This window comes from Poromitra crassiceps (assembly GCF_964638095.1).
Source record: "Poromitra crassiceps genome assembly, chromosome: 11".
NCBI classification, from domain to species: Eukaryota; Metazoa; Chordata; class Actinopteri; order Beryciformes; family Melamphaidae; genus Poromitra; species Poromitra crassiceps.
Genome location: NC_139643.1, coordinates 16885842 through 16911867, shown reverse-complemented (window position 1 = coordinate 16911867; position 26026 = coordinate 16885842). Strand labels below are relative to the sequence as shown.

General features: G+C 45.1%; 1 protein-coding gene across 1 annotated transcript in view; it reads left to right on the top strand.

Annotated features, from left to right (window-relative positions):
- Positions 1 to 2146: 2146 nt before the first annotated feature.
- LOC310784861 (class I histocompatibility antigen, F10 alpha chain-like) overlaps positions 2147 to 26026 on the top strand; it is a gene marked incomplete at both ends in the record, with an annotated part of 39133 nt that continues 15253 nt past the window's right edge. Inside the window, 4 exons of the mRNA XM_083645896.1 lie at positions 2147 to 2228; positions 23503 to 23766; positions 24247 to 24525; positions 24867 to 25172. Coding sequence (XP_083502022.1) covers positions 2147 to 2228; positions 23503 to 23766; positions 24247 to 24525; positions 24867 to 25172 — 931 coding nt within the window. The remainder of the gene's footprint in view (positions 2229 to 23502; positions 23767 to 24246; positions 24526 to 24866; positions 25173 to 26026) is intronic.

The following is a 26026-nucleotide window of genomic DNA, read 5'->3' as shown; positions in this document are numbered from 1 at the left end:
TACACCATCTTTGCACATCGCCCCGCGATAAAGAGGAGGAAGCCACCTGCACCACGACAAACCCCTCAACCTATAAATATAGGGGCCATAGTTGCTGATCACAGCTATAGTCGTACATGTGACACAGGTATAATAAGTATGAACTCAATCATTACATTGATAATTCATATTTTGAAGTGATGTAATTATTTTGAATATTTAAAAATGAACAGTCCCATGTCTTCTACTTCAGTTTCAAAGATTGAGAAAAGAAGGGATGAGGAGACTGAGAGAAGGGAAAGCGAGAGTCAAGAAACAGAGGACAGGGCTCATGAGAGACAAGGAGAGCTGACACTACCCAGTCAGCCAGCATCCAGTCAGCAGGCACCCAATTAGCCTGCAACCAGTCAGCCTGCATCCAGTCAGCCTGCATCCAGTCAGCAGGCACCCAATTAGCCTGCACTAAGTCAGCCTGCATCCAGTCTGCCTGCACCAAGTCAGCCTGCATCCAGTCTGCCTGCACCAAGTCAGCCTGCATCCAGTCAGGAGGCACCCAATCAGCCTGCACCAAGTCAGCCTGTAACCAGCCAGCATACCAGTGAGCCAGCAGCCAGTCCATCGGATCTATTAAAAAGATTAAAGAGACAAGAGAAAATGACCAACAAAACAAGGGCGGCACTAAGAAAGATAAGGAAGGAAAATGCAGCTCTCAGGAGGACCATGATAATTAAGGACAAGAAATTAAAGAAAACATTTTCAAAAGACCAAATCAAGGCGTTAGGCAGAGTAACCACAAAAGGGATGAAATGGAGCAATGACACAGTTAAGAAGGCATTCAAAATGTGCTTTGCTGCTGGTCCAACAGGTTACAAGACCCTACAGGAATTGCATATTCCTCTGCCATCAATAAGAACCCTGCAAAGAAAGATGCAATGTATTACATTTGAGCCTGGTGTGCTGACTGACAGAGGTCTTTGATTTCCTAAAACTGAAGGCGGATGGATTGACACAGTTTGAAAGAGAGTGTGTGTTGACCCTCGATGAAATGGCAGCCACACCAAGTGTGAAGTTGCACATGGGTACCGGTAAACTGTTTGGTGATGACATTACCAGATCACACAGGAGACATTACCAGGTCACACAGCAGGAGACATTACCAGGTCACACAGGAGACATTACCAGGTCACACAGGAGGAGACATTACCAGGTCACACAGGAGACATTACCAGGTCACACAGCAGGAGACATTACCAGGTCACACAGGAGACATTACCAGGTCACACAGGAGACATTACCAGGTCACACAGGAGGAGACATTACCAGGTCACACAGGAGGAGCCACACATGCTTGTGTGTTTATGTTGGAGACATTACCAGGTCACACAGGAGGAGCCACACATGCTTGTGTGTTTATGTTGGAGACATTACCAGGTCACACAGGAGGAGACATTACCAGGTCACACAGGAGACATTACCATGTCACACAGGAGGAGCCACACATGCTTGTGTGTTTATGTTGGCTGGAAACATAACACAATGGAAGCAAGTATTGGCATATCATTACGTTGGCAATTCAACCAAAGGAGAAGCATACAAGCCAATAATGATCGAAATAATACAGAGGGCAGCATCCATAGGGCTACATGTGATTGATGTCACCACCGACAGGGGAAGCCCTAACCGGGCCATGTGGAAATCCTTTGGGGTCGACCAGAACAAAACATCAGTGCCACATCCAGCAACACCCGAGAGGCAGCTCTACTTCATGCCTGATGTCCCACATCTGGTCAAAAATCTGAAAAGTGCCCTTGTTCGTGGACAGGTGTTCACAATTCCTGGCGATATTGTAAACAAAGAGAGTCTCCCCTCTAATGAGGTTTCAGTGGTCCCTATCAAGGACTTACTGACCTTTCAAGAACGGATGGCATTAAAAATAGCTCCCCACCTATCAGCTGCAGCCATCGAGCCAAGTCACTTTGAGAAGATGAAGGTTGGTCCTGCTCTAAATGTGTTCAGTAAGGCAACGAGTGCTGACCTGAAATACATGGTGCAGCAAGAAAACCGCCCTCTGTCCTACATGACGACAGCATGGTTCCTGGAGAAAGTTGACCATTGGTTCGATCTAATGACATCTCGACATCAAATTAGAGCCCTGAGCAGGCTTAAGATGGAGGAGTACGAAAAGGCCATCACCTTCCTCCAGGACATCATCCATCTGTTCCGTGGGCTGAAGATCGGTCAAAAGGGAGGTTGGAAGCCTGTTCAAACAGGGATATGATGCTGACACGAGGTCACAGATTTGTGTTAACATCAAGGTTCACACAAGAACCTGCCTTGAAAATACCTTCAACTGTGTGAGGTCGAAGAATCCTGTCCCAACTCAAGTGGAATTCCATCACGCACTGAGAATCATCTCTGTGGGGCAGTTCCTCACCACCACCAAGTCTGGGAGCTACCAGGAGATGACAAAAGCTTTTTGGCAGACTTCCTGGATACAGTGGAATACAATATTGCAGGCCCTCCCTATTGTCAGATCAGCAGTGTGTGAGTGTGTGTAACTGTGTAATAGTAACCAAGATGGCTTTGAAGTTGCCCTGTAAAAAGGAATGCAGGATGGCGAAGGACATTTATATTAGGCCGATGTATTAGGCTCAATTCTAAAAATGTAGAACCAAATGGTATTTTTAACATATTTCCAGATTCTGTGTTTCCATATTGTTTTAGCTGTTTTATGTGATGATGCCATTTTTTCATCTGAAATCTAAAATGTTTTTGCACTAATGATTTCAACTTTGTTCTATTCAAAATTATATGTAATGTTGCAATTTGCACTGTTAAAAGAAAATGTAATATGCCAATGTGAAGTTGTATTACCAGTTGTATTATAAACTTATTAATGTACGTAAGTTGTATTAGTTAAGTTGTCTGTCACCCCCCTACCCGGTCGGCATTTAACGTTAGTTACAAAAGCACGTCGACAGTGTTTTCTCACTGCCAGTAGCCTAACTACAGTAGGGTTTGACAGATAGCTAGTCTGACCGGTGTCAGCACAGCCAGCGCTCCCGGTCCTCGCTGCTCGTTAAAGATTTCCAATAGGCGTTATTCTGATAAACTGGTCACATATATGTTACGTTCTCACCCGACAAATATTAAAACTTTAAAACGGTTTGGGTTTTTTTTTTGCTTGAAAACAGCTTTTTGGCAAGTCTAAATGACTGCGGTAGGCGTACCCTACTTCCGTGTTTAAAACCGGAAAGACAATTACGAAATGACGTCATGCAGAAGTGTCCTTGTATGGGCAAAGAATAAGGTGAATATACGAATCGATGATTTTTTTTTTTTTTTAATAAGACAAAGTGTAATACAAAAAATATTTATCTTAATGTGAAGATTAAACTGGTACAAATTCATGAGGATATCTTTAAAGAAAAATCCCATTCACCTGTAAGAAAAACGATCTGTCAAAAACGGTAATTTTACGGTAAGACGGTAAGAGGGGCAATTTGGCATTGACTTACCTGACATGGGATAGGAGTCTGTCTGTGATACAACTCTGCTCAGTTAATAGTAGACACCAACTGATCCAATTTAAGGTCACTCAGAATCTTCACTATTCTAACCATAAGTTGCACAAGATTTACCCTTCTGTCTCAGTGGTGAGACAGAAGCTGGCTGTGCAGAAGCTGGCTGTGACACCTGTCACAGACTGTGACAGGTGTCATCCACATGATATTCAAATTTTTTGGAAAGGATCTCTGTAGGCTATATATATATATATATGTATATATATATGTCACAATGTATATATACTGTATACATTTCTGTTGCACTTGGCTTGGTTTACAAACTACCTTAGTAATAGGTCTCAGTGCATTAGATACGATGGTCTATGCTCTGATATTGTATCTGTCCACAAGGGGGTGCCACAAGGCTATGTATTAGCCGCCACTTTTTTACCTGTGTTGGATTATGGGGATCTTTATATGCACACCTCTGCTCAATGTCTTCGTATGGTTGACACAGCTTACCATGCTTCCTTGAGATTCATTACAAATTGTAAAGCTCTGACTGATCACTGTGAGTTATATTCTTGGGTAGGATGGCCTGCTCTGGCCACCCGTAGGCTCTGTCATCTGTACATTTTTATTTATAAGGCAAATCTTGGTCTGCTCCCAGCCTACATGTGTCTTTTTCATGCAGAAAAGTGCTGGACACTCTTTGCGTTCCAAGATTTCCTTCTGATTTCTGTCCCAGATGCTCGCACAGAAATTGGTAAAAGGGCTTTTATGTATTCTGCACGTCCGGCAGGGAATGATAAGCTGCAGAATGACTTGAAACTCAATGAATTAATCTCACTAAATGCTTTTAAAACCGAAATAAGACTTGGCTGTTTCCCTAACATGAAAATGTTTTTAAATTACCTGGCTTATTCTTTTTGTTGTAATTTTGTATTGTGCTTTATGTCTGTAATTGTGTGTTTTTGATGCCGTGTGTGTGTGTGTGTGTGTGTGTGTGTGTGTGTGTGTGTGTGTGTGTGTGTGTGTGTGTCTGTGTGTGTGTGTGTGTGTGTGTGTGTGTGTGTGTGTGTGTGTGTGTGTGTGTGTGTGTGTGTGTGTGTGTGTGTGTGTGTGTGTGGATAGATATGTGACCGGCCTGGTTTCTGCTACGTTGTTCTACTGGGGAGCACTCTGCCCAATCAACACCCAGCTTGGAGTGTTTACACAAATAATTTATTAAAACGATGAATAAAAAAAAGTTAAAAGTCGAGGCCTAGTCATTAAAATCCATCCAAGCATGAGGTGGAAGTCCAGGTCTTTAGAAAAGCCTCCGTTTGTGATGATCAACCCAGCTCCACCATTGGGGGGGGGGGGGGGGGGGGTCCATAGAGCCTGCATGTGCAAAAATGTCAAGTTAGGGAACCTCAATGCCTCAACCTTTCCCTGCTCCACATAATCAGCCAGCACATTCTGAAATCACATTTGAGGAGAGGTACTTATCTGGAAGAGGGGTGAGTCGCAACTTCACCCCTCAACTTTCCAACGGCGCTTCGCTCTCTCTCTTCAGAGGCCTGGAGGAGAACGGCACATCGGCGAGACCGGGGAGCCTCACCCTGCCTGTGGTTCTCAGTAGCCTTGGTGGGGCAACGTTAGGGCCTCCCCCCCTCTCTCCCGTCCCCCATCATTCCTCTCAACGGTGCGCCCATAGGTACGCTGGGAGAGAGAGGGGCCCAAGCAGCAACGGCTCATTTGCCCACACCTTAGCTTACCCACAGGCAGGGCCATCAGCTGCTCCCCTCTCCGCCGCTTCTCCTCCGTGTGCCCTCTGCTGTCCTCTGGCCTTTTTCCTTCCCTTGGGACTGTGCTCCACAGGTTTTTAAACCATTGATACCTGATGCAGCATTTGCATGTATATCCCTCATTTGTGTGTGTGTATCCCTTTAAGACTTTAGTCTTAAAGGGATACACACACAAATGCTGCATCAGGTATCAATAGAGAGCCCCAGGAACGAGTCTGGAAATCATCGATGCTAACACTCCTGGTTCTTCACTGTTTTCGCCTATGGGATTTTTGAATGGGTTTTTGGCGCGACGCTTCTAATAAGGTCTCTGGGCAATGCAAGCTTAATCAAATGCGAACCAGTGTTCAGTATCATAATCTTCACACATGAGGACCACTTTCATGAGTTTTTAAGCTTTTTAAACATCTAGTTAAATGTTTGATGACAATAGACTATATATATATATATACTAGATGTTCCTCTTAGTGTTACTATGTTAATTCTGTTGGGTCTCAGATATTACTACTTTAACACATTGAATGCCAGCCATGTTTTCATTCCTGTAGGTAAGTTGTGCCAGGGGTGTTTTTGACGATTCTGGCTCATTTTAGAACAGCCGAGGATTCTTTTCTGTTAAGAATTCATGAACACCAATCATCTAAAAATAACTAATAGAATGTGTGCTTTCTCTGTCTAAAAGAGTTAGTTTGCAGAGTTAGTAGTTATGTAGATATTAGCCGTTGAGTACAGCATGGTTTCAGCGTCTGGAAATTTATTCAGAGATAAATGGCTTTTTGTGAAACAGTCACTTTAACCATTCATTTTTGGCATCAGTAAGACCGTCAGACATTCTAAACAATAGTTTTGAACAGTAATTTCCTCCATAACAACAGGAAACACCCCTCTCATTCAAACTCCTCCCTCCGTGTGTCTTCTCCTCCTTCCTCCTAACAGCGGGCGTGTCAGAAGCGCGTTGTGCTGCCTGCCTGTCTGTCTGCGTGCCTGCCTGCCTGCTTGCCTGCGTGCGGGGACGAGTCTGAAATGGATTACTGTAAAATCGCCAAGCCATTTCCTTGAATGGCTTGCTCCCGCGGTGTGTGTGTGTGTGTGTGTGTGTGTGTGTGTGTGTGTGTGTGTGTGTGTGTGTGTGTGTGTGTGTGTGTGTTCGCGCGTTGTTCCGCGGCTCTGGGGGGAAGAGATCTCTGTCCGTTCTGTGTGTGTGTCCGGGCTTCTGACTGTAAAATCGCCAAGCCATTTCCGCGGGAGGCGGCTGCTTTTGGGTCCCGTGGCTGTGGCTTCTCTCGGTCTCTGTCGCCACTTAGTGGTCGGTAAAATAGATTACACACATGCTCTTGCTCCAAATAGTTATCTCGAAGATGTAAAAGGGGTTGATTGATGTCCCACCGTCAAAAAAAAAAAATGTTTATGTAAGACGAGTTAGCTCGTCCTTGGCACTTAAGCGCTGGATTATGTAAGACGAGTTAGGTCGTCTCTGGCACTTAATGTGTTAATCTATATTGTAAATGTAAAAAAACTTGCGCTTTTATTCTGAAGGCATAATCATTCAACCAGAAGTGAAGTAGTAAAACATTGTTGCTAATTCACAGAGGCATTCTTGCGGTTTCCCCATCACACACGGAGGAACAACCAAAACAACGAATTACAGCGTTTTCATGTGAGACGTGAGGAGTGATGACTGACAGCTAGTCTGCAGGAGGAATGACAACGTTTTTGTGTGAGACGTGAGGAGTGATGACTGATGATTGACGAGTGAGGACTGACGAGTGATGCCATATTGTGCGATGACTGACACGTGAGGAGTGAAACAGTAATGCAGGAAGAATGACAGCATTTTCGTGTGAGGACTGAAGGTGTTTCAGAGCACACTCGATATAGTTTACTAGGAGACATGACAACTGACAACGCTTAGAGTGAGGAACGATAGCCTATACTCTGACGGAGGAGGATGGCCTAAAATGGTTGCCGTACTATAGGCATCATGGCCGCTAGAAATAAGGCTATACTAGCCTGGGTAAACCCATCCCCCACGTGACCTGCTCTCAGACCTGCTCTCAGTCACTAGGGAACTGAGAGAGCAGGTCACGTGGGGGCTGGGTTTACCTAGGCTAAGGCTATACACCCTGAAATGTAGCCTAATGTTTATTTCCAAGGTTAAAAGAAAAGAAAAAAGAAGTGTATCTTTCTGACCACAAGGTGGTGAGAGAGAGCACCCTGTCACCAGGACACAACTTTGATCCCTGCATCGTGTTGAAGTGTCCGTCAGCACCGACCCACTCAGTCTGTCAAACTTGCTCCAGGTAAGAGTGTCAGTTACATTTGTGCCGTAAAGCAATCCAGCAGATCCAGGTGGAGAAACAAGAGAAGAGAGGCTGACAGCCTTCTCAGTGATGCTCTGGTTTCTGTTACGTAATTATACCAATGTCTCAAAATGAAGATGTGACAATCAGATGCTGCTACAGCATCACATAGAGCTCAACAGTCATGTGACTTTCTGTGACGTCTGCAGCCACAGAAGAGAATTCAACACTCATGTTCAGATGTTGGTGCCAGTTCTGTGTGTGTGTGTGTGTGTGCGTGTGTGTGTGTGTGTGTGTGTGTGTGTGTTCACATGTTGGTGCCAGGTCTATTGAAGCCTATGGGAGATGCATGGAGAAGCACACTAAAATCAAACACATCTCATATGAGCTTTCATGAAGAAATGGGTTACTTATGAAAGACAGGTTTCTGAGAATAGTATGATGTGAATGAGCTGCGGGACAATGACGTCAGGAACATGGACTCCCTGATTGAATGAATGAGCTGATCTGATTGAATACAGGTGAGCCCAGCGAGACTGATTGCAGGCGAGGATGAGACGCTGAACATTCAAAAGACAGTGGAACTCACATTTCAGGGTCGGAGCACCAAGCTGCTGTAGCTCAGCACTCTGTCAGGCTTTCGGGGGGAGGGGTTGATCGTGGTCAGATAGGACCACCGGCGACGAAAATAGATAAGGGTTCTTGTGTAGGCCCAGGGAGAGCCAGCCAGGGACGAGACAGGCTACGTTCGCACAGCCATCCTTAGTGCTTGAATCTAATCTTTTCCCCCTTAAGTGACTCAGATCAGTCTTTTTCATGACTGTGTGAACAGTAGGCTACAAGTCACATTGAAAGTGACTTTTTTAAAGACGACCTGGGCTATTTTCAAATGTGGTAAAACATCAGATTCGAATCTGATGTTTTTGAAAGTGACTCCGGTGTGAACAGACATCTGGCCCATATCTGACTTAATGCTTCAATGTGACTTCTTCTTCTGTTGAGTTTTATGGCAGTTGGCATCCTTAAATGGTGCATTACCGCCACCTACTGTATTGCCAAAACTATAGTGCAAATACAATATCAATAAAAAGTGTCCACCCAAAATGCGCCCATTCACCCCAATGTCCATACTGTGGCCCAGACCAGTCGTAGGCCGAAGCGAACGCTTCATTCAGCGTTTTTGTCAAGTCATCTCTCGAAATGTCCTCAATATCCAAACATTTCCTGGCAGCGTCCACCACTTCAATGTGACTTTTATGCCATTCCAGAGCGACATTCGTCACTATTCTGCGCTGGCGGGAGGGGGAGGAGGAGGACCAAGATGCGGGCATTGAAATTAAACCGTGAACAACAGATGAAACAACATCGTCAGCTACCGCCATGTTTACTGCTGTCTTCTTCCGGGTTTACGTAGAACAGCAGTTCGCTGCGTGTGACGTTATTGTTGTTCTTCTGCGCATGCGGGTCACTTAATTCATGTCTGTGATCTGTTCACACTGGAGTCGGATATGGGCCACTTTTAAAAAGTCTGTGTGAACAGCTACACAAAAAAAATCAGATGTGAGCAACAAGTCAGATTCAAGCACTAAGGATGGCTGTGTGAACATAGCCATAGAGAGTGTGTCGTGCTGCAACCTGCATAGCTCCCATACTGCAGTCGGACGTCCTACCGCCCGACTGAATCCAAGTGATCAGCTGTATGCCGTCGTTCACGCCGTCCAGCGAAGCCGTTTCCCCAGGGAGTTGGACGGCGTCCAAAGCGCAGACCCCGGGGAGGGTCGCGCCCAAGCGGGCGAGTAAGTTTACCTTTTAAATCATATCATATATTGTAAGTTTCTGTCTCTATTTTCCTATGTGTGCATTTAGGCCTATTTGTAGCTTTTAATGCGGGGTGGCGGCAATCCAAAACTGATAAAACTGGAGGGGTAATTGAATAGCCTACAGAGGGGACATTCCGTTTCACTTTAAATCCAGTAATGGTCATATTAGTGTTTGAGTGCTTACTTTGGTTGATGATTTGCAGTGCCCCCTGTAATGCCTGTGAGCATTACTTTGGTTGGTAACTTGCAGTGCCCCCTGTAATGCCTGTGAGCATTACTTTGGTTGGTAACTTGCAGTGCCTCCTGTAATGCCTGTGAGCATTACCTTGGTTGGTAACTTGCAGTGCCTCCTGTAGAGGGTGATTAGCGTGCCGTGTTGAGTGGTGTGCCCTAAACTAGTGTGTAGCCCTGTGTTGGCTGTGTGCAGTGGTCCTACAATTGAATGGAAGCCCTGGTGTAGCTGGTTGCCTCTAACTGTCTGTATCTCTCATTCCCCTTTTACATTCATGCATCCGATTTGCCTATAATCGATTGTAATAAAGATTGTTATATTTTGTACTACAATCTGTGCATTTCATTATTTGAAGGTTCTGGCTATAGCAGCTTTCTGCTAACATTGACATACCCACTTTTATTAGAGAGAGAGAGAGAGAGAGAGAGAGCAGCTGCGCCTCCCACTGATCACCTGTCAATCAAACAGGGTGGGCGGAGCTTTCTCTGTTGCTGCAGTTTGATCGTCTCTCCTCTCTGTCTGTTCAGTCATGCTGGCTATCATAGATGTATAGAACACGTTTAGATACCTTGTTCCCGATTTGACTGTGCGTCTGTGTGGCCACCACCTTGGGGAGGTCAGCTAAGCCCCGCCCCCAAGCTTGTCCTCCCAGCTCCCAGTAGCCCTCACTGCAGTGAAGGGTTTCCATCTGTCCTGCTCCTGAGAGGATAACCGTATGTCAATCAGATGTAGTTGTTGTCACTTCTAGCTTTGTTATTATACACAAAGATTTGGGGAAAATATTGATAAGAAAGTTAATAAAGGGTTACTGATATTTTTTCAAACATGTTTTTACAGGATATTAACACACGCACACACACACACGCACACGCACACGCACACGCACACGCACACACACACACACACACCCAGGATAACACCTTATCATCTAATCTGTTCTCTATAGGCCCAGCAGAGGAAGCAACACTCAGACCACAGGTTGGTTTCCATGGTAACAGTGTTTCCATTTACCAGTTCGTCTTTTCTCACTCCACACTATGAACACACATTTCACCCTAAAGGGCCCTTTTCACAGCAACCGTTTTGAGGTGGTAAAGCAGGAAGTAAGGCAGGTGTAACCATTTAGGTGTTCCAGTGCAAAGGCCCGCAATAATGTTTATTGGTTACGCCTGCTTTACTTCCTGCTTTACTGCCTCAAAATGGTAGCTGTGAAAAGGGCCTATGGAACTTCAGCTGAGTGAAAACTGTTAGATTGTTCTCCAATCTGCAGCAAACTATCTAGCAAGTAAACAGAGAAAACCCAGTATAGTACTATACACTATACACTATCAGTTCAGTCATTGTGACTGCCCCCCCCCCCTCTCTCTCTCTCTCTCTCATTACATTACATTACATTACGTCATTTGGCAGACGCTTTTATCCAAAGCGACTTACAATAACACATTTTTTGTCAGCAATAGAGCAATCAACTATGGAGCACAGTCTATGACAACTACAACTTCTGAAGGAACACTGGTACAAGTTTAGGTTAGTAATTTTTTTTTTTTTTTTTTTTTTTTTTTTAATAAAGAAAGAGAGAACGAAGTTAGATCAAGAAGGGCCCAGATGGAGCCTGAAAAGGTGTGTCTTTAGTCTTTTCCGAAAGATCGGCAGTGATTCAGCCGTCCTGACCGAAGGTGGAAGCTCGTTCCACCATTGAGGTGCCAGGGACGAGAAGAGTCGAGATCGGGATGAGCAACTTTTGAGCCCCCATAGCGAAGGAGGGGCGAGGCGACCTGCACTGGTGGAGGAGCGAAGGGAGCGCTGAGAGGTTTGGAACCTGACCATAGATTGCAGGTACAGGGGAGCTGACTGGTGTACTGCCCTGTAGGCCAGTACCAGTGTCTTGAATTTGATGCGGGCCGAGATGGGAAGCCAGTGGAGCGCCTGGAAGAGGGGAGTGACGTGAGATAATTTGGGTTGGTTGAATACCAGACGGGCTGCAGCGTTCTGAATGAGCTGAAGCGGTCGGATGTCGGTGGCAGGTAGGCCGGCCAGGAGCACGTTGCAGTAGTCCAGGCGGGAGGAGACAAGAGACTGGACCAGGAGTTGAGTCGCTTCTCTTGTGAGAAAGGGACGGATTTTGCGGATGTTGTAGAGAGAGAACCTACAGGAGCGTGCTGTAGCAGCTATGTTGGCTGAGCAAGACAGCTGGTTGTCAAGGATCACCCCAAGGTTCTTAGCTGTTTGGGAGGGAATTACAGTGGTGTTGTCAATGGAGATGGAAAGATCTGCGAGAGGGCAGTCTTTTCCTGCCAGGAAGAGTAGCTCTGTCTTACCAAGGTTGAGCTTGAGGTGGTGGGCAGACATCCAGTCGCCAATGTCTTTGAGGCATGCAGAGATGCGAGCCTCGATTTGAGTGTCGGAGGGGGGGAAGGAAAGGAAAAGCTGGGTGTCATCAGCATAGCAGTGATAAGAAAAGCCATGAGAAGAGATCACATAGGCAAGAGATCTGATATAGAGAAGGAAAAGTAAGGGGCCCAGGACTGAGCCCTGGGGGACACCGGTGGTAAGAGGACAGGATCTGGAGAGGGACCCTCTCCATGAGACCTGGTATGAGCGGTTCGAGAGGCAAAACCAGGAGAGTGCAGAACCTGAAATGCCGAGGTCAGACAGAGTGGAAAGAAGGATTTGGTGGTTGACTGTATCGAAGGCAGCAGACAGGTCAAGGAGGACAAGAACAGAGGAGAGGGATGAGGCCTTAGCAGTGTGAAGGGCCTCTGTGACAGCAAGAAGAGCTGTCTCAGTGGAGTGAGAAGCCTTGAAACCGGACTGCAGAGGGTCCAGGAGGTCATTTTGGGAGAGATAGAGAGAAAGTTGTTCGGACGCTGTTCGTTCGAGGGTTTTGGAAAGGAATGAGAGAAGAGAGACAGGCATAGTTGTGAATAGCAGTAGGGTCAAGGGAGGGTTTCTTGAGCAGAGGCTTGACTCTTGCAGTCTTAAGAGCAGGTGGAACAAGACCAGAGGACAGAGAGGAGTTAATGAAGGTAGTGAGGAAGGGAGATATGTTAGGTGAGATGGTTTGGAGGAGAGAGGAAGGGATAGGATCGAGGGGGCAGTAAGTGGCTCGGTTCGAGCTGATGAGTTTAAGCACTTCATCGGGAGAGAGGGGAGAGAAGGAAGGAAATCCAGGGACAGGGGGCAGAGGAGCAGGATTGGAGTCGGGAGTGTTAGTGAGGGTGCCTGGAGGATGGAAGGAGGAGCTGATGTCACCCACCTTTTTAGTAAAGAAGGTTACAAAATCATCAGCAGAGAGGGAGGAGGGAGGGGGAGGGGAGGGAGGGTTGAGGAGCGTGGAGAAGGTGGAGAACAGTTTACTGGGGTTGGATGCAGAGGACTGGATTTCAGAGATGAAGAAGGAGGTTTTTGCTTTGGAGACAGCAGAGGTGAAGTTGGAGTGGATAAGGTGGTAGGAAGAGAGATCTTCAGGGAGATGTGATTTTCTCCATTTTCTCTCAGCTGCCCGAAGCTCAGTTCGATAAGTTTGCAGAGATTCAGTCAGCCAAGGAGAAGGGGGAGAAGATCGGGCAGGCTTAGTGGTGAGTGGGCAAAGAGAATCAAGAGCGGAGGAGAGAGAGGAGAGAAGAGTGGTGGAAGCCTCGTCAGTGGACAGGAGAGCAAATTGCTCGGCAGGGGGAAGCAGGGAGAGGACGGTAGAAGAGAGGGAGTCGGGTGAGAGAGTTTTTAGGTTGCGTCGGGTGGTGGTAGAGTGAGGGAGAGATGGGTGGGAGGAGGGGAGGGGGATGGGAAGGGAGAAGGTTATAAAGTGGTGGTCGGATACAGGAAGAGGAGTCACAGTGAGATTAGAGGTGGAGCAGGATCTGGCGAAGACCAGGTCAAGCACATTCCCTGCTTTGTGAGTAGGAGGAGATTGAGAGAGGTAAAGGTCAAAGGATGAGAAGAAGTTAAGGAAAGGCAGAGATTGTAAGGTTACTGGCTGGATGTTGAAGTCTCCCAGAAGGATGAATGGAGTACCATCCTCAGGAAAGACGGAGAGGAGGGTGTCCAGCTCGTCCAGAAAGTCATCAAGCAGACCAGGCGGGCGGTACATTACCACAATGTTGAGCTTGATGGGTAGGGATATGGCAACTGCATGGGACTCAAAAGATGAGATAGACAGATGAGAGAGAGAGGTGACAGTGTAGGTCCATTTGGGAGAGATGAGGATACCAGTGCCTCTGCCACGGCCAGAGGCTCTGGGGGTGTGCGAGAAGGAATAAGCAGCAGAGAGAGCTGCAGGAGTAGCAGTGTTTTCAGGAATGATCCAGGTCTCTGTGAGAGCTAGGAAGTGGAGGGTTTGAGATAGAGCATGAGCCGAGATGGTCTCAGTTTTCTTAACAGCCGACTGACAGTTCCAGAGACCTCCGGCAATAGTAAAAGGACTGTTAGCGCTCTTAGGGTAGGAAAGATTACCGGGGTTACTACACCTGAAGCTGCCGTGTCTACGGCGTCTGTGGGCTGAGGTAACAACAGGGATGGGGAGAAAACACATAGTTAGGTAGATGAGTAGGTAGAATAAGAGAGGTAGCAAAAAACCCTATTCTCTGGCCTCCCCTCGATGGACTCGGGCACAAAGACTCCCTCGTCTTCGTGCCCAGAGGCTTCGTGCCGCTTTACAGCTGCCGCTTTAGACTGACTTTGCTAAGAAATACTCGTTCAGCAGGGGCTCAGAGCTCCGCCTCCACAATCAATCGATAAAGCATGCCAGGTGTAGCAATCAGAGCAATCAGAGGGTCGTTGAAAAAAATGTGTTCTGATAAGCAAGCCAGGTGGAGTACTTTTAAACTACAGTGACTCCTCCCCTCACAGCAAGCAGAGGGTCGTTGAAAGAGGTCACCTGATACCAGTCAGCTGATTATCAGAGCCCTCAAGACACTTTTCTTTTAAAATACAGTAAAGCTACTAAAACTCAAACTAAACTTACCAATTATACCAGCAGAGCACTGGTGAAAGTGGGCCGGAACCGTCCGGTGCGCAGTTCCTGTAAGACATTCCGTGCCTGAACGCCGTTGGGGGAAGACATGCAGCTGCCTGTCAATCAAAATCCGATTGCTGCAGAGTGCAGAATACTATACGATCGATCGCATAATTTCCAACCAGGAAACACATGGCTGACGTTATGTCATTAGGTTAACATAAACAACATGTAGTCTCTCTCATAAATTGCTTCTAAATTGTTCAAATGCAGTGTTTTAGACCTGTGGTTTTAATCCGTGCTGTGTGTAGGCTATAAGCACGCAGCTTCTGAATGCGGCTGCTGCTGCTGCTGCAACTCGGCTATCTGTCTGTACTAGTCTCGCTTGCCTCCGCCAACAAAAACAGTTCCACCCAGGATTGCACTAGTGTTCCCAAGCAAGCAGAAACAGTAATATTTCCAACCAGTGAGAGGCAGCGATGTGCCTCAAGGCATCTGTCTGCTGCAGAGCTATTAGAAGTAGCAGAAGAAGAAGAAGCTTGCCCGATAGCTCGCTAACAGATTAGCACTAGTATTTTAGCAAACTACCAGAAACAGCATTATCTTTATGATGTATTAATAATGGTACTAGACACACGTAACTCTATAGAGCCCCGTTGTGAGGTCTGTTTATCAAAATAACGCATATTTTGAAAACGGTTTTACTTTGTGGAGTAAATCAGCAGCTAACTAGTCTCGGTTTCCAGACGTTTGGTGAGCGGCGCCAACAGCGCCACCTAACCACCAAAGGTAGTGACATGGATTAAGACTGAGAGCTGAGTCTAGCAGCTAACAGTCTGGATGTAATAGGCAATGATAGAGCAGCTGTGAAGCGGAGTGATAATACAGTGAGTGAAGTGTCAGTGGTCGTGAAATGTCTTCTTCTGTTGTTTAATGGCGGTTGGCAAAGGAGACTTGAAGAGAAACAATAGTTCACACAGGAAAGAAACAAGTTAATTGTTCAGTGAGTGGTAAATGTTTTGCCATAAAGGAGACTTGAAGAGACACGATAGTTCACACAGGAGAGAAACAATTTAATTGTTCAGTGTGTGGTAAATGTTTTGGTCAAAAAGGAGAGTTGAAATCACACATGATAGTCCACATAGGAGAGTCTGTTGATGTAATGTTTAAATAATTCACTATACATATTGTCAAGTGTTTCTAATTTCTACACCATACAGGCATTAAAAAAATGGATGTGTGTGTTCAGGGATGCATGAAGCTGGGGGCGGGAGGAGAACAATATGAAACGATGAAGGTTGGGGTAGTAGGCCTATAGTTCCTGTAAGAAATTCAAACCACTTTCACCCCTGCAGCAGAGTAGAGTAGAGTAAAGGTGCTCTTATGCTCGAGCAAAGCTCCGTGGGGGTGGGGCCCCGCGAGTCTCCGTGAGTCACCGTGCAGACCTCGTGCTGGGGCAGATGCCATTATACTCAGAAAGTGATCAGCATGTATTGTGTGCATTGTACAATGGTGAAAACAGCCCGTGAAAAGTCGCAATGAAACGCTGTGCAGTACTGAGTGCGCTTTCACTCTCAAACGACCGCACATCAGCACATGAAGGACTCACCAAACTTGTTTTTACTGAAAGCCGTTTTTACTACTCAGCCCTGATAGCCTACTACTCTGTGCTGCTTTTAATCTCTCTCAATAATGCTCTCAACACAACACATTTACTTGGTGAAATGACTAAAAACGAACAGTTGCAAATCTAAGTTTATAGCCTACCACATGGGTCAAGAAATGTGGCGAAAACACAGCTCAGTGTTCAGGGCTCAATGGTTTAAATGCGGCCATGTTTGGAGAGAAGCTCGCGCTGTTAGAAAAAAAGTCAGGCACAACGCGAGCGGCCGCTGGAGCTAGCGAATAACCACGCCCAACAAATTTACGTAATTTGACGCGCCCGCCCCTCGCTCCACCCCCGCGCCCTTCACGGCAGGGTGAGCATAATTCAGCCTTAACACAGATCAGTACAGCACACTAGACAGCCTAGAGCAGAAACTCAAATGTGTTCTGATAAGCAAGCCAGGTGGAGCACTTTTAAACTACAGTGACTCCTCCCCTCATCTGTTTCCCAGGCACATCACACAAACTAACAGCAAAATAACTTTTAAACTATTAGCTAAACAACATCTCTCTAATCAGTATAAATGACAAGTGTATGTAAGTGAATGTATGTGTATGTATCTAATGAGATCAGTTATGGAAGTCTTGTTATATAAGATGTATCATTTGGCTACATATAAAGGGACTGTGGACTTCTTTTCAGACTTTTGTGTCTGACGTTGACCTTAGACAGATTTTAAAATGTCATAGTGCTACTGTTTAGTTTATGCTTTTGTCTTGTTTTGTTTTGATTTGTTTTTGATTTGATTTGATTTATTAGTAAGTCTCTGCTTGATTAGCAGAATATTTTCTTTTTGTTTCTTGTTTTGTTTTGTTTTGTTGTGTTATGTTTTGTACTGTTATTTTTAATGTTGACGGACCCCAGGAAGAATAGCTGCAGCTTTGCTGTAACTAATGGGGATCCTAATAAACAATAAACAATAAACAGCAATCAGAGGGTCGTTGAAAGAGGTCACCTGATACCAGTCAGCTGATTATCAGAGCCCACAAGACACTTTTCTTTTAAAATACAGTAAAGCTACTAAAACTCAAACTAAACTTACCAATTATACCAGCAGAGTAGAGTAGAGTAAAACAGATCAGTACAGCACACTAGACAGCCTAGAGCAGAAACTCAAATGTGAGTCTCTCTCTCTCTCAGTGGGTGTGTATTTGCAGAACAGAACAGTATAAAACGCTCTAATTCAATTAGCTTCATTTGGCATGAATGTTATGAAGAAAGCATATTGCCAAAGCATTCAACAGCTCAAAAAAGAAAAGGAAAAAGAAAGAAAGAAAAATAATTTCTTAAGAAATGGAGTTGGGCCCCCAGTGCACCTTGAATGAGTCACATTGAAAGACACTGGGACAGTCCTGACTCCTCCGGTTAAATGAAAGTAACTAGTAATATGTAGTATTACATTTTTAAAGTAACTTGCCCAACACTGATCATGTGTAATAGTGTGTCAGTGAACTATCTATTGCATAATTATGATACACACACACACACACACACACACACACACACACACACACACACACACACACACACACACACACACACCTGCTGATAAACTAGAGAGAGGGGGGAGTGAGAGGGTGGGAGGAGAGAAAGGGAGAGAGAGAGAGCAGGATGGAGAGAGAGGGGAGGGAGAGAGGAGAGAGAGAGAGCAAAAGGTGGGAATGTCATCAACTGTCAGAAAATGTGATTGCCCAACTGTGATGTCACTCAGGCAGTTGTGATGTCATCAATGATGTCACCCGGGCAACTGTGATGTAGTATGAGCCGATGGTGCACAGTTCCACGATGGTAGGTGGGCGGTGTCTGTCTGCCTGTCTGTATGTCTATCTGTCTGCCTACCCGTCTGTCTGTCTGTCTGTCTGTCTGTCTGTCTGTCTGTCTGTCTGTCTGTCTGTCTCTCTGTCTGTGTGTCTGTCTATCTGCATGTCTGTCTGTCTGTCTGCCTGCCTGCCTGTCTGTCTGTCTGTCTGTCTGTCTGTCTGTCTGTCTGTCTGTCTGTCTGGCTGTGTCTGTCTGTCTACCTGTCTGTCTGTCTGTCTGTCTGTCTGTCTGTCTGTGTGTCTCTCTGTCTGTCTGTCTGTCTGTCTGTCTGTCTGCCTGCCTGTCTGTCTGTCTGTCTGTCTGTCTCTCTGTCTGTGTGTCTCTCTGTCTGTCTGTCTGTCTGTCTGTCTGTCTGTCTGTCTGTCTGTCTGTCTGTCTGTCTGTGTGTCTGTCTGTTATGATGTTGGGAGCCCGCAGCGATTTGACGTTATTCCAGTTCAATAAATGCAGGCAGCCATCAAATATAAATGCATCATCCATCTTCTCCACATCAGATCAATATCAGCAGTGTTTGCTCTGCTACAGCTGGCTTGATTGAGTGCTCTGAGCGCTCAACTCGCCCAGTTGTGACAGGGCGAGATCATGTACAAAATATAAGGCTTAAAAACTAAATGTGTGCAGTTCAAATCAAATTAAAAAGAAAGATAAAAAACACAACTAATATTCCCACTTTTAGATGTACATTTTGAGTGAACCCGCACGGCATGGTGGCTCAGTGGTTAGCACTGTTGCCTCGCAGCAAGAAGGTCCTGGGTTCGAACCCCGCTCCATTCCAGGTCCTTTGGAGTTTCCCGTGTTCCTGTGGGTTTCCTCACACCATTGAAGACATTTATGTTAGGTTAATACTCCTGTAAAAGACATGTATGTACTGTAGGTTAATACTCCTGTCAAAGACATGTAGGGTTAATATTCCTTTCAGTGCTTCTGAGCAAGGCACTGCCAATAGAACTGGAGTTGGTCCCTGGATGGGTCAAATGCAGAGGATGAATTTCCCCATGCGGACAATGAAGGATAACTTAACTTAACGTAACTTAACGTTAAGTTAACATTAAGTTAAGTTATGTTAAGTTAACGTTAAGTTAACATTAAGTTAAGTTAACGTGACTTAACGTAACTTAATTTAAAGGGATAGTTTGGTTTGTTTGAAGGGTTCCTGAGGTAGTTGCATACAGTCAGTGTACTACATGCAGTAGAATGCAGCCGGCACGTCCCAGTTTGGAGAAATGGAGACCAGCTGGGTCTGTTGCAGCAGCCTCATCAGCCCCCCAGCTGCTGCACCAGTTGGCTACAGTGAAGAGTTCAGTTAAAAACAGGCTGTCAATGACATCTTTTCAAATCAACTTGGCATCTCAGGGCTTGTGGAGACTTAGATTATGTCAGGTGAGCAGTATAGAAACATTTGATCTATTTTTTCTATTGCTGTTTTTTTTTTTTTTATGTTTTTTGCTCATGGCCCCTTCACACTCAGCAGAAAGCTCTATTTCTTTAATGTTGGTATCCTCTGTTCTTCCTGTCTCTACTCTTGATGTGTTTACGTCAGAGCTCACTGCCTAAAGCAGAGGAGAATCACAGATCGTATCATAGATAGTAAATGAAACACTCTGCCCACCATCTTATCTTATGGACCCAAACTAGTTCACCTCATGCAGAGCTGAAGGGCCCACCCTAACCACACAACTGCATTTCCTTTAAGCTGTTTTTAGTCACACTCAAGAGAAACTCAGAGTTATGTATTTTTTTTATTACTCAGCCAACAAAACCAGCAAAAGTTTGTCCTCAAATGCCGTTCAAGTTGAGAGGTTCACAAATATTAAAATACGTCCTTTGTATACGTACCAAACACATTCAAAGTTCCAAATGCAGGGTGGCAGAGGCAGAGGAGGGTGGGTCCTGTCATCCTGCATTTTGGAAATGTCTGGTGGGGGTGTTTGTGAGAATGAATGTGTGAATGCATGTGTACATTGTCATAACTATTGTGAATTTGCACTTTTTTTCACAATGTGCTCACTCAGTTCATGTGTATCAGCAGTTCCATCAAACCCGTGTTCAGGGTCCCGGGGACGTACGTGGCCACCAGAGAGAGTAACTGTGCATAGCTGCACAGGATCAGTCTGTGAGCTAACATGTGCAACTTCAGTGAGTGTAGGATGCCTTGGCGGTTTATATACGACACCGTTGTTGTGTTGTCCAACCTCACAAGGACGTGGCGTCCCCTGTTCAGTGTTGGGCAAGTTACTTTCAAAATGTAATATACTACATATTACTAGTTACTTTCTTTGGAAAGTAATATGTTACTTTACAATAATACTATCAGAGTAACTCGTTAGTCATTACACTACTTTTGCATTACTTTCACCAACAGTAGCAGATGATCGCTACCCCGGAACCATCCAAACCCCCCCCCCATCACCCCCAATCCCCCCCCCCCCCCCCCCCCCCCCACCACACAGTCTTGAGGTCAGTCCAAACCGTCCAAAATTCGAAATGTTATCCTTTTCCTTTGTTATTGTCATCTATAGTGGTTATTTGCATAAAAACACACAATTTGATTAGGAAATGATTGTATCCTTTTTTAAATATGTGCTTTGATAAAACAAATGGAACTCAATTTGTAACTTGAGTTACTTGACAAAGTAACTGGTATAATATTACTGAAATCCTATTAGTAATAAGTTATATTACTGAGTTACTGCTAAAAGTAATATATTACATGTACTATGTTACTTTTGTAATGAGTTACTCCCAACACTGCCACTGATAGATGTGACTTTTCCACTGAAGAACCAAATGGCGGCGATTTCTGGATAAAGCCTACAAAAATACATCATCCCTGCAGTTCTATTGCTCTCAATGAGACTCCCCTGAATAAATGAAGGTAAAGAAATAGACAATCTATGCTCTTTTGTTGGTTAGTAGTGACATTGTTGGGACACTACTGCAGGGTGATGTCACCATACGGTAGTGACATCACCACTGTAGGGTGACATCACTACTATAGGGTGACGTCACCCTATATTGTCCCAGGGTCCCCCATCTAATATGATTCTTGCTTTGAGATGTTTTATTACAGGAAGTGTATGAAACTCATGACCCAAATACTCACACATTCTGTCATTGTGTTACTTATGGATGGACTTATGGAGGTGGCTCAGGAGGTAGAGCGGGTCATCCACTAATCAGAAGTTGGTGGTTCGATCCCCGGCTCCTGAAACAAATTTCCCCTCGGGGACAATAAAGTTAATCTTATCATCTCATCCTCCAGTCTGCATGGCGAAGTGTCCTTGGGCAAGACACTGAACCCCAAATTGCTCCCGATGGCTGTGCCAGCACCCTGTGTGGCAGCTTGCCGCCCTTCGGTGTGTGAATGGGTGAATGTAGGCACATTGTAAAGCACTTTGGATAAAAGCACTATATAAATGCAGTTTATTTACCATTTACCATTTATGGATGGAATAGTGAAAATAAAGTATCCCCCTTTTTGCCCTGAAACCCCCTCAAGGTCCACTTTGAGAAGCTGCCCTAGAGCACCACACTGTCTTAATCTGGCGAGTAGACACACACATAGAGAGGTTAACAGACACCACACTGTGTTAATCTGGTGAGGAGACACACACACATAGAGAGGTTAACAGGGCACCACACTGTGTTAATCTGGTGAGTAGACACACACACATAGAGAGGTTAACAGACACTGTTAATCTGGTGAGTAGACACACACACACATAGAGAGGTTAACAGGCACCACACTGTGTTAATCTGGTGAGTAGACACACACACACATAGAGAGGTTAACAGACACCACACTGTGTTAATCTGGTGAGTAGACACACACACACATAGAGAGGTTAACAGGCACCACACTGTGTTAATCTGGTGAGTAGACACACACACACACATAGAGAGGTTAACAGGCACCACACTGTGTTAATCTGGTGAGTAGACACACACACATAGAGAGGTTAACAGACACCACACTGTGTTAATCTGGTGAGTAGACACACACACATAGAGAGGTTAACAGACACCACACTGTGTTAATCTGGTGAGTAGACACACACACACATAGAGAGGTTAACAGGGCTCCACACTGTGTTGAACTGGTGAGTAGACACACACACATAGAGAGGTTAACAGACACCACACTGTTGATCTGGTGAGTAGACACACACATAGAGAGGTTAACAGGGCACCACACTGTGTTGAACTGGTGAGTAGACACACACACACACACACACACACACACACACACACACACACACACACACACACACACACACACAGAGAGGTTAACAGGGATGGAGGAGTGGTCCTCACCTCTCTCCTCCTCCTGACCTCACTCTCTCCACAGGCATCCTCCTGTAGGAACATCTTAGGCCCTCAAATTAGACTGCAGGGAAAGAAGACTGGAAATTAATCACTTCATGAAATATTGTTGCTGTGTAGTTTTCTAACCCCCAAAAGTTGGTAGTTTATTTGTATTAATATTATTTTAGATTATAGGCTAAGCAATAGCCTATGCATAATAAGTGAAGATTATTGTGAAGATGTAATTTATATGGGTTTGAGTAATGTTGGGGGGGGAGGGGCTCAACCTGCTCAGGTTAACCAGTTCCTTATTTGTGACCACAAAGTTCGTCAGCATTTCCTCTGCATGAGTGGTTTGATGCTGTGAGCCTGTATGACAGAAACACTGTGACTGAGCTCTGCAGACCAACGACTGCTGTGTCACTGAGAGACACAACAACATAACAACTACAACCTCTTCAAAATAAGGACTTATCAAGGACAAAGCTATAAAACATACAAACAGGACTTAACTGAATGTCACTGACATATCTTTATCGTTAAATACAACTTCTTTATCAAAACAAGATGAAGGAGTTGTTTTTTTTGCTCCTTTTGTTTCACGATGCATCTCCAGGTAAGATCACATTTCAAATCTTTCCTTTAAACATGTCGTTGTTATCAGTGAAATGTAATTATATTCACATCTGCTTTTAAGTTTATGAACGTGAATACATTTGAACCTTCCTATAGTATTAAATGTTAAATGGAGAATTGATGTGAATATATATTTTCTATAGCCTGTTGATGCTTTCAGATGATCACTCTTGACTCACAACACTCATATTATAGTATTATTTCATCTGACAATGTGTGTCCATGTCCACTCACCAGCAGCATGTTAGAGTTTTTACTCCACTGGTGAGTTTATCAATCTCACAAAATGAGTTCAGCTCTGCTGGAGGCTGCTCACTGTAAAGCAGTTTAAATCTATACAATGGTTTGAAAGAGTGCATTAATTCATTGAATTAAGAGTGATTTGGCGACATCGTCACTGAACAGAGATTTAAATTCTTTATTGTGTTGTTAGTGTACCAATGTATTTAAAATGTAAATCAAAAGCTGAGTTTCTTCCCTGTTTGTCCCACAGTGACTCACTCTCTGAAGTATCTCCAGACTGGATCCTCTGGAGTCACAAACAGCCCAGAGTTTGTGCAGGTTGGGTTTGTTGATGGAGTTCAGGTGTTTCACTGCAGCAACACCATGAGAGCAGAACCCAAACAGGACTGGATGATCAACGCAACAGCAGATGATCCACAGTACTGGAAGAGAAACACTGAGAAGTGTCTGAGGAGACCGCAGATCTTCAAAGACAACATTGAGATCTATAAGCGGCGCTTTAATCAAACTGGAGGTTTGTTTATGTTTCACTTTATTCTGCTGAAATGTTTTTTCATCCTGCTTTGTTGTAGCAGAGAGATGTAGCTTCACTGACACACGCACACACACACACACACACACACGCACGCACACACACGCACGCACACACGCACGCACGCCGCGCACACACTCACTCACACACACACACACACACGCGCCACGCTGTCGCTGGTGCCACTTCTCGTGGGCATTGAGTCCACACACACACACACACACACACACACACACACACACACACACACACACACACACAGATGAGACTAAAATACTTAAAACGTCACTGCTTAACTCCCTATTAACGAACAGAATTTACATTTATGTATCTCTCTCTCCGTCTCTCTCTCTCTCTCTCTCCGTCCGTCTCTCTCTCTCTCTCTCTCTCTCTCTCCCTCCCTCCCTCCCTCTGTCTCTCTCTCTCTCTCTCTCTCTCTCTCCCTCTCTCTCTCTCTCTCAGGTGTCCACACCTACCAGAGGATGCATGGCTGTGAATGGGATGATGAGACAGGAGAAGTTAAAGGGTTTAATCAGTATGGCTATGATGGAGAAGACTGGCTGGTGTTGAACATGACAACATGGACATGGATCGCTGCTAAACCAGAGGCTGTCATCGACACAGAGAGCTGGAATAAAGACACAGCTCATTTAGCAGAGTTCAAGAAGTATTATTCACAGACCTGCATTAATTGGCTGAAGAAGTATGTGTCCTATGGGAAGAGCTCTCTGCAGAGAACAGGTAGAGTCACATGACCTGATGTAGTTTCATCAACACAACAATGTTCATCTGTCTCTTCTGTTTCTAATGTACAGAAACATGACAGTGAATATGAACCAGCACACACACACACACACACACACACACACACACACACACACACACACACACACACACACAAAACAGTTGTACAATATACAACTGTCATGTTTTTCTCTGTTTACACAGATCTTTTTGTCTCCCTTAACCCCCTGTTTCTGTCTTCACATCTCTCCCTCTCTCTCTCTCCCTCTCTCTCACCTCCCTCTCTCTCACCTCCTCCCTCTCTCCCCCTCCCTCTCCCTCTCCCTCTCTCTCTCTAGTTCTTCCCTCAGTGTCTCTCCTCCAGAAGTCTCCCTCCTCTCCAGTCAGCTGCCACGCTACAGGCTTCTTCCCTGACAGAGGCATGTTGTTCTGGAGGAGAGATGGAGAGAAGCTTCAGGACCTCATGGACCAGGGAGAGATCGTCCCCAACCACGATGGAACCTTCCAGACGAGCGTTCAGCTGAACGTTTCATCAGTCAAAGCTGAAGACTGGGGGAAGTACGAGTGTGTGTTTCAGCTCTCTGGTGTCAAGGAGGACATCATCACCAAACTGGACCCAGCAGTGATCAAGACCAACAACCCAGGTAAGACTGGGATCACAGCTGATGGAGGAGGAGAGACACTTTTACTTCTTACACCTGACTTGTAGGATTGTAGGAAGACTTGACAATTTCATCAAGTTACAGCTCTGCAAAGAAAAAGTCAGAGGCACGGTGGTGCAGTGGTAGCGCTGTCGTGTCGCCTCACAGCAAGAAGGTTCTCGGTTCGAATCCCGCCTGGGACGCTGTGGGTGCTGAGGGTGTGTCCCCATCCCCATGTCCTCAGTGCCTACCGCCCAGGTGGGCTCGTCAAAAGGGCCTTTCTGGCCTTTCTGTGTGGAGTTTGCATGTTCTCCATGTGCTCCCTGAGGGTTCATCAAGATAGTTCAAGCAGTGAGCGCTGTTCTTTTTTTTTGTAAATAAAGTTTTTATTTATTTACACACACAGACAACATAAACACAAACAAACATTTCCAGGCCTGTAATAAATGAACATACTTGGTTTCTTGATATATTCACAACAAAAAATAAAATAATTAAAGCAATATAATTATAATATAGCCACATCACAGTGTCCCAGTCGTGCTATGAGCAAAGAAGCGGTCCCATGCAATTTTGAAATCCTCATTTCTATCATTGACTCTTGCCAACATGTGTTCATATGATACTATTTCTAACATGAATTCTACCCACTTTTTTTAAATCTGGAGAGGATGTACTTTTCCATAATCTGAGAATCATTCTGGCAGCCATGACCACGCCTACATTTATCACTGCAAAGTCGTACTTCGATATATTTGGCACTTCTGTTTGGTCCCCCAACAGGCATAACCTTGGTGACACAGGCACCTCCGAACCCAACCATTTCCCTATGTATTCTATTACTTTTTCCCAAAACG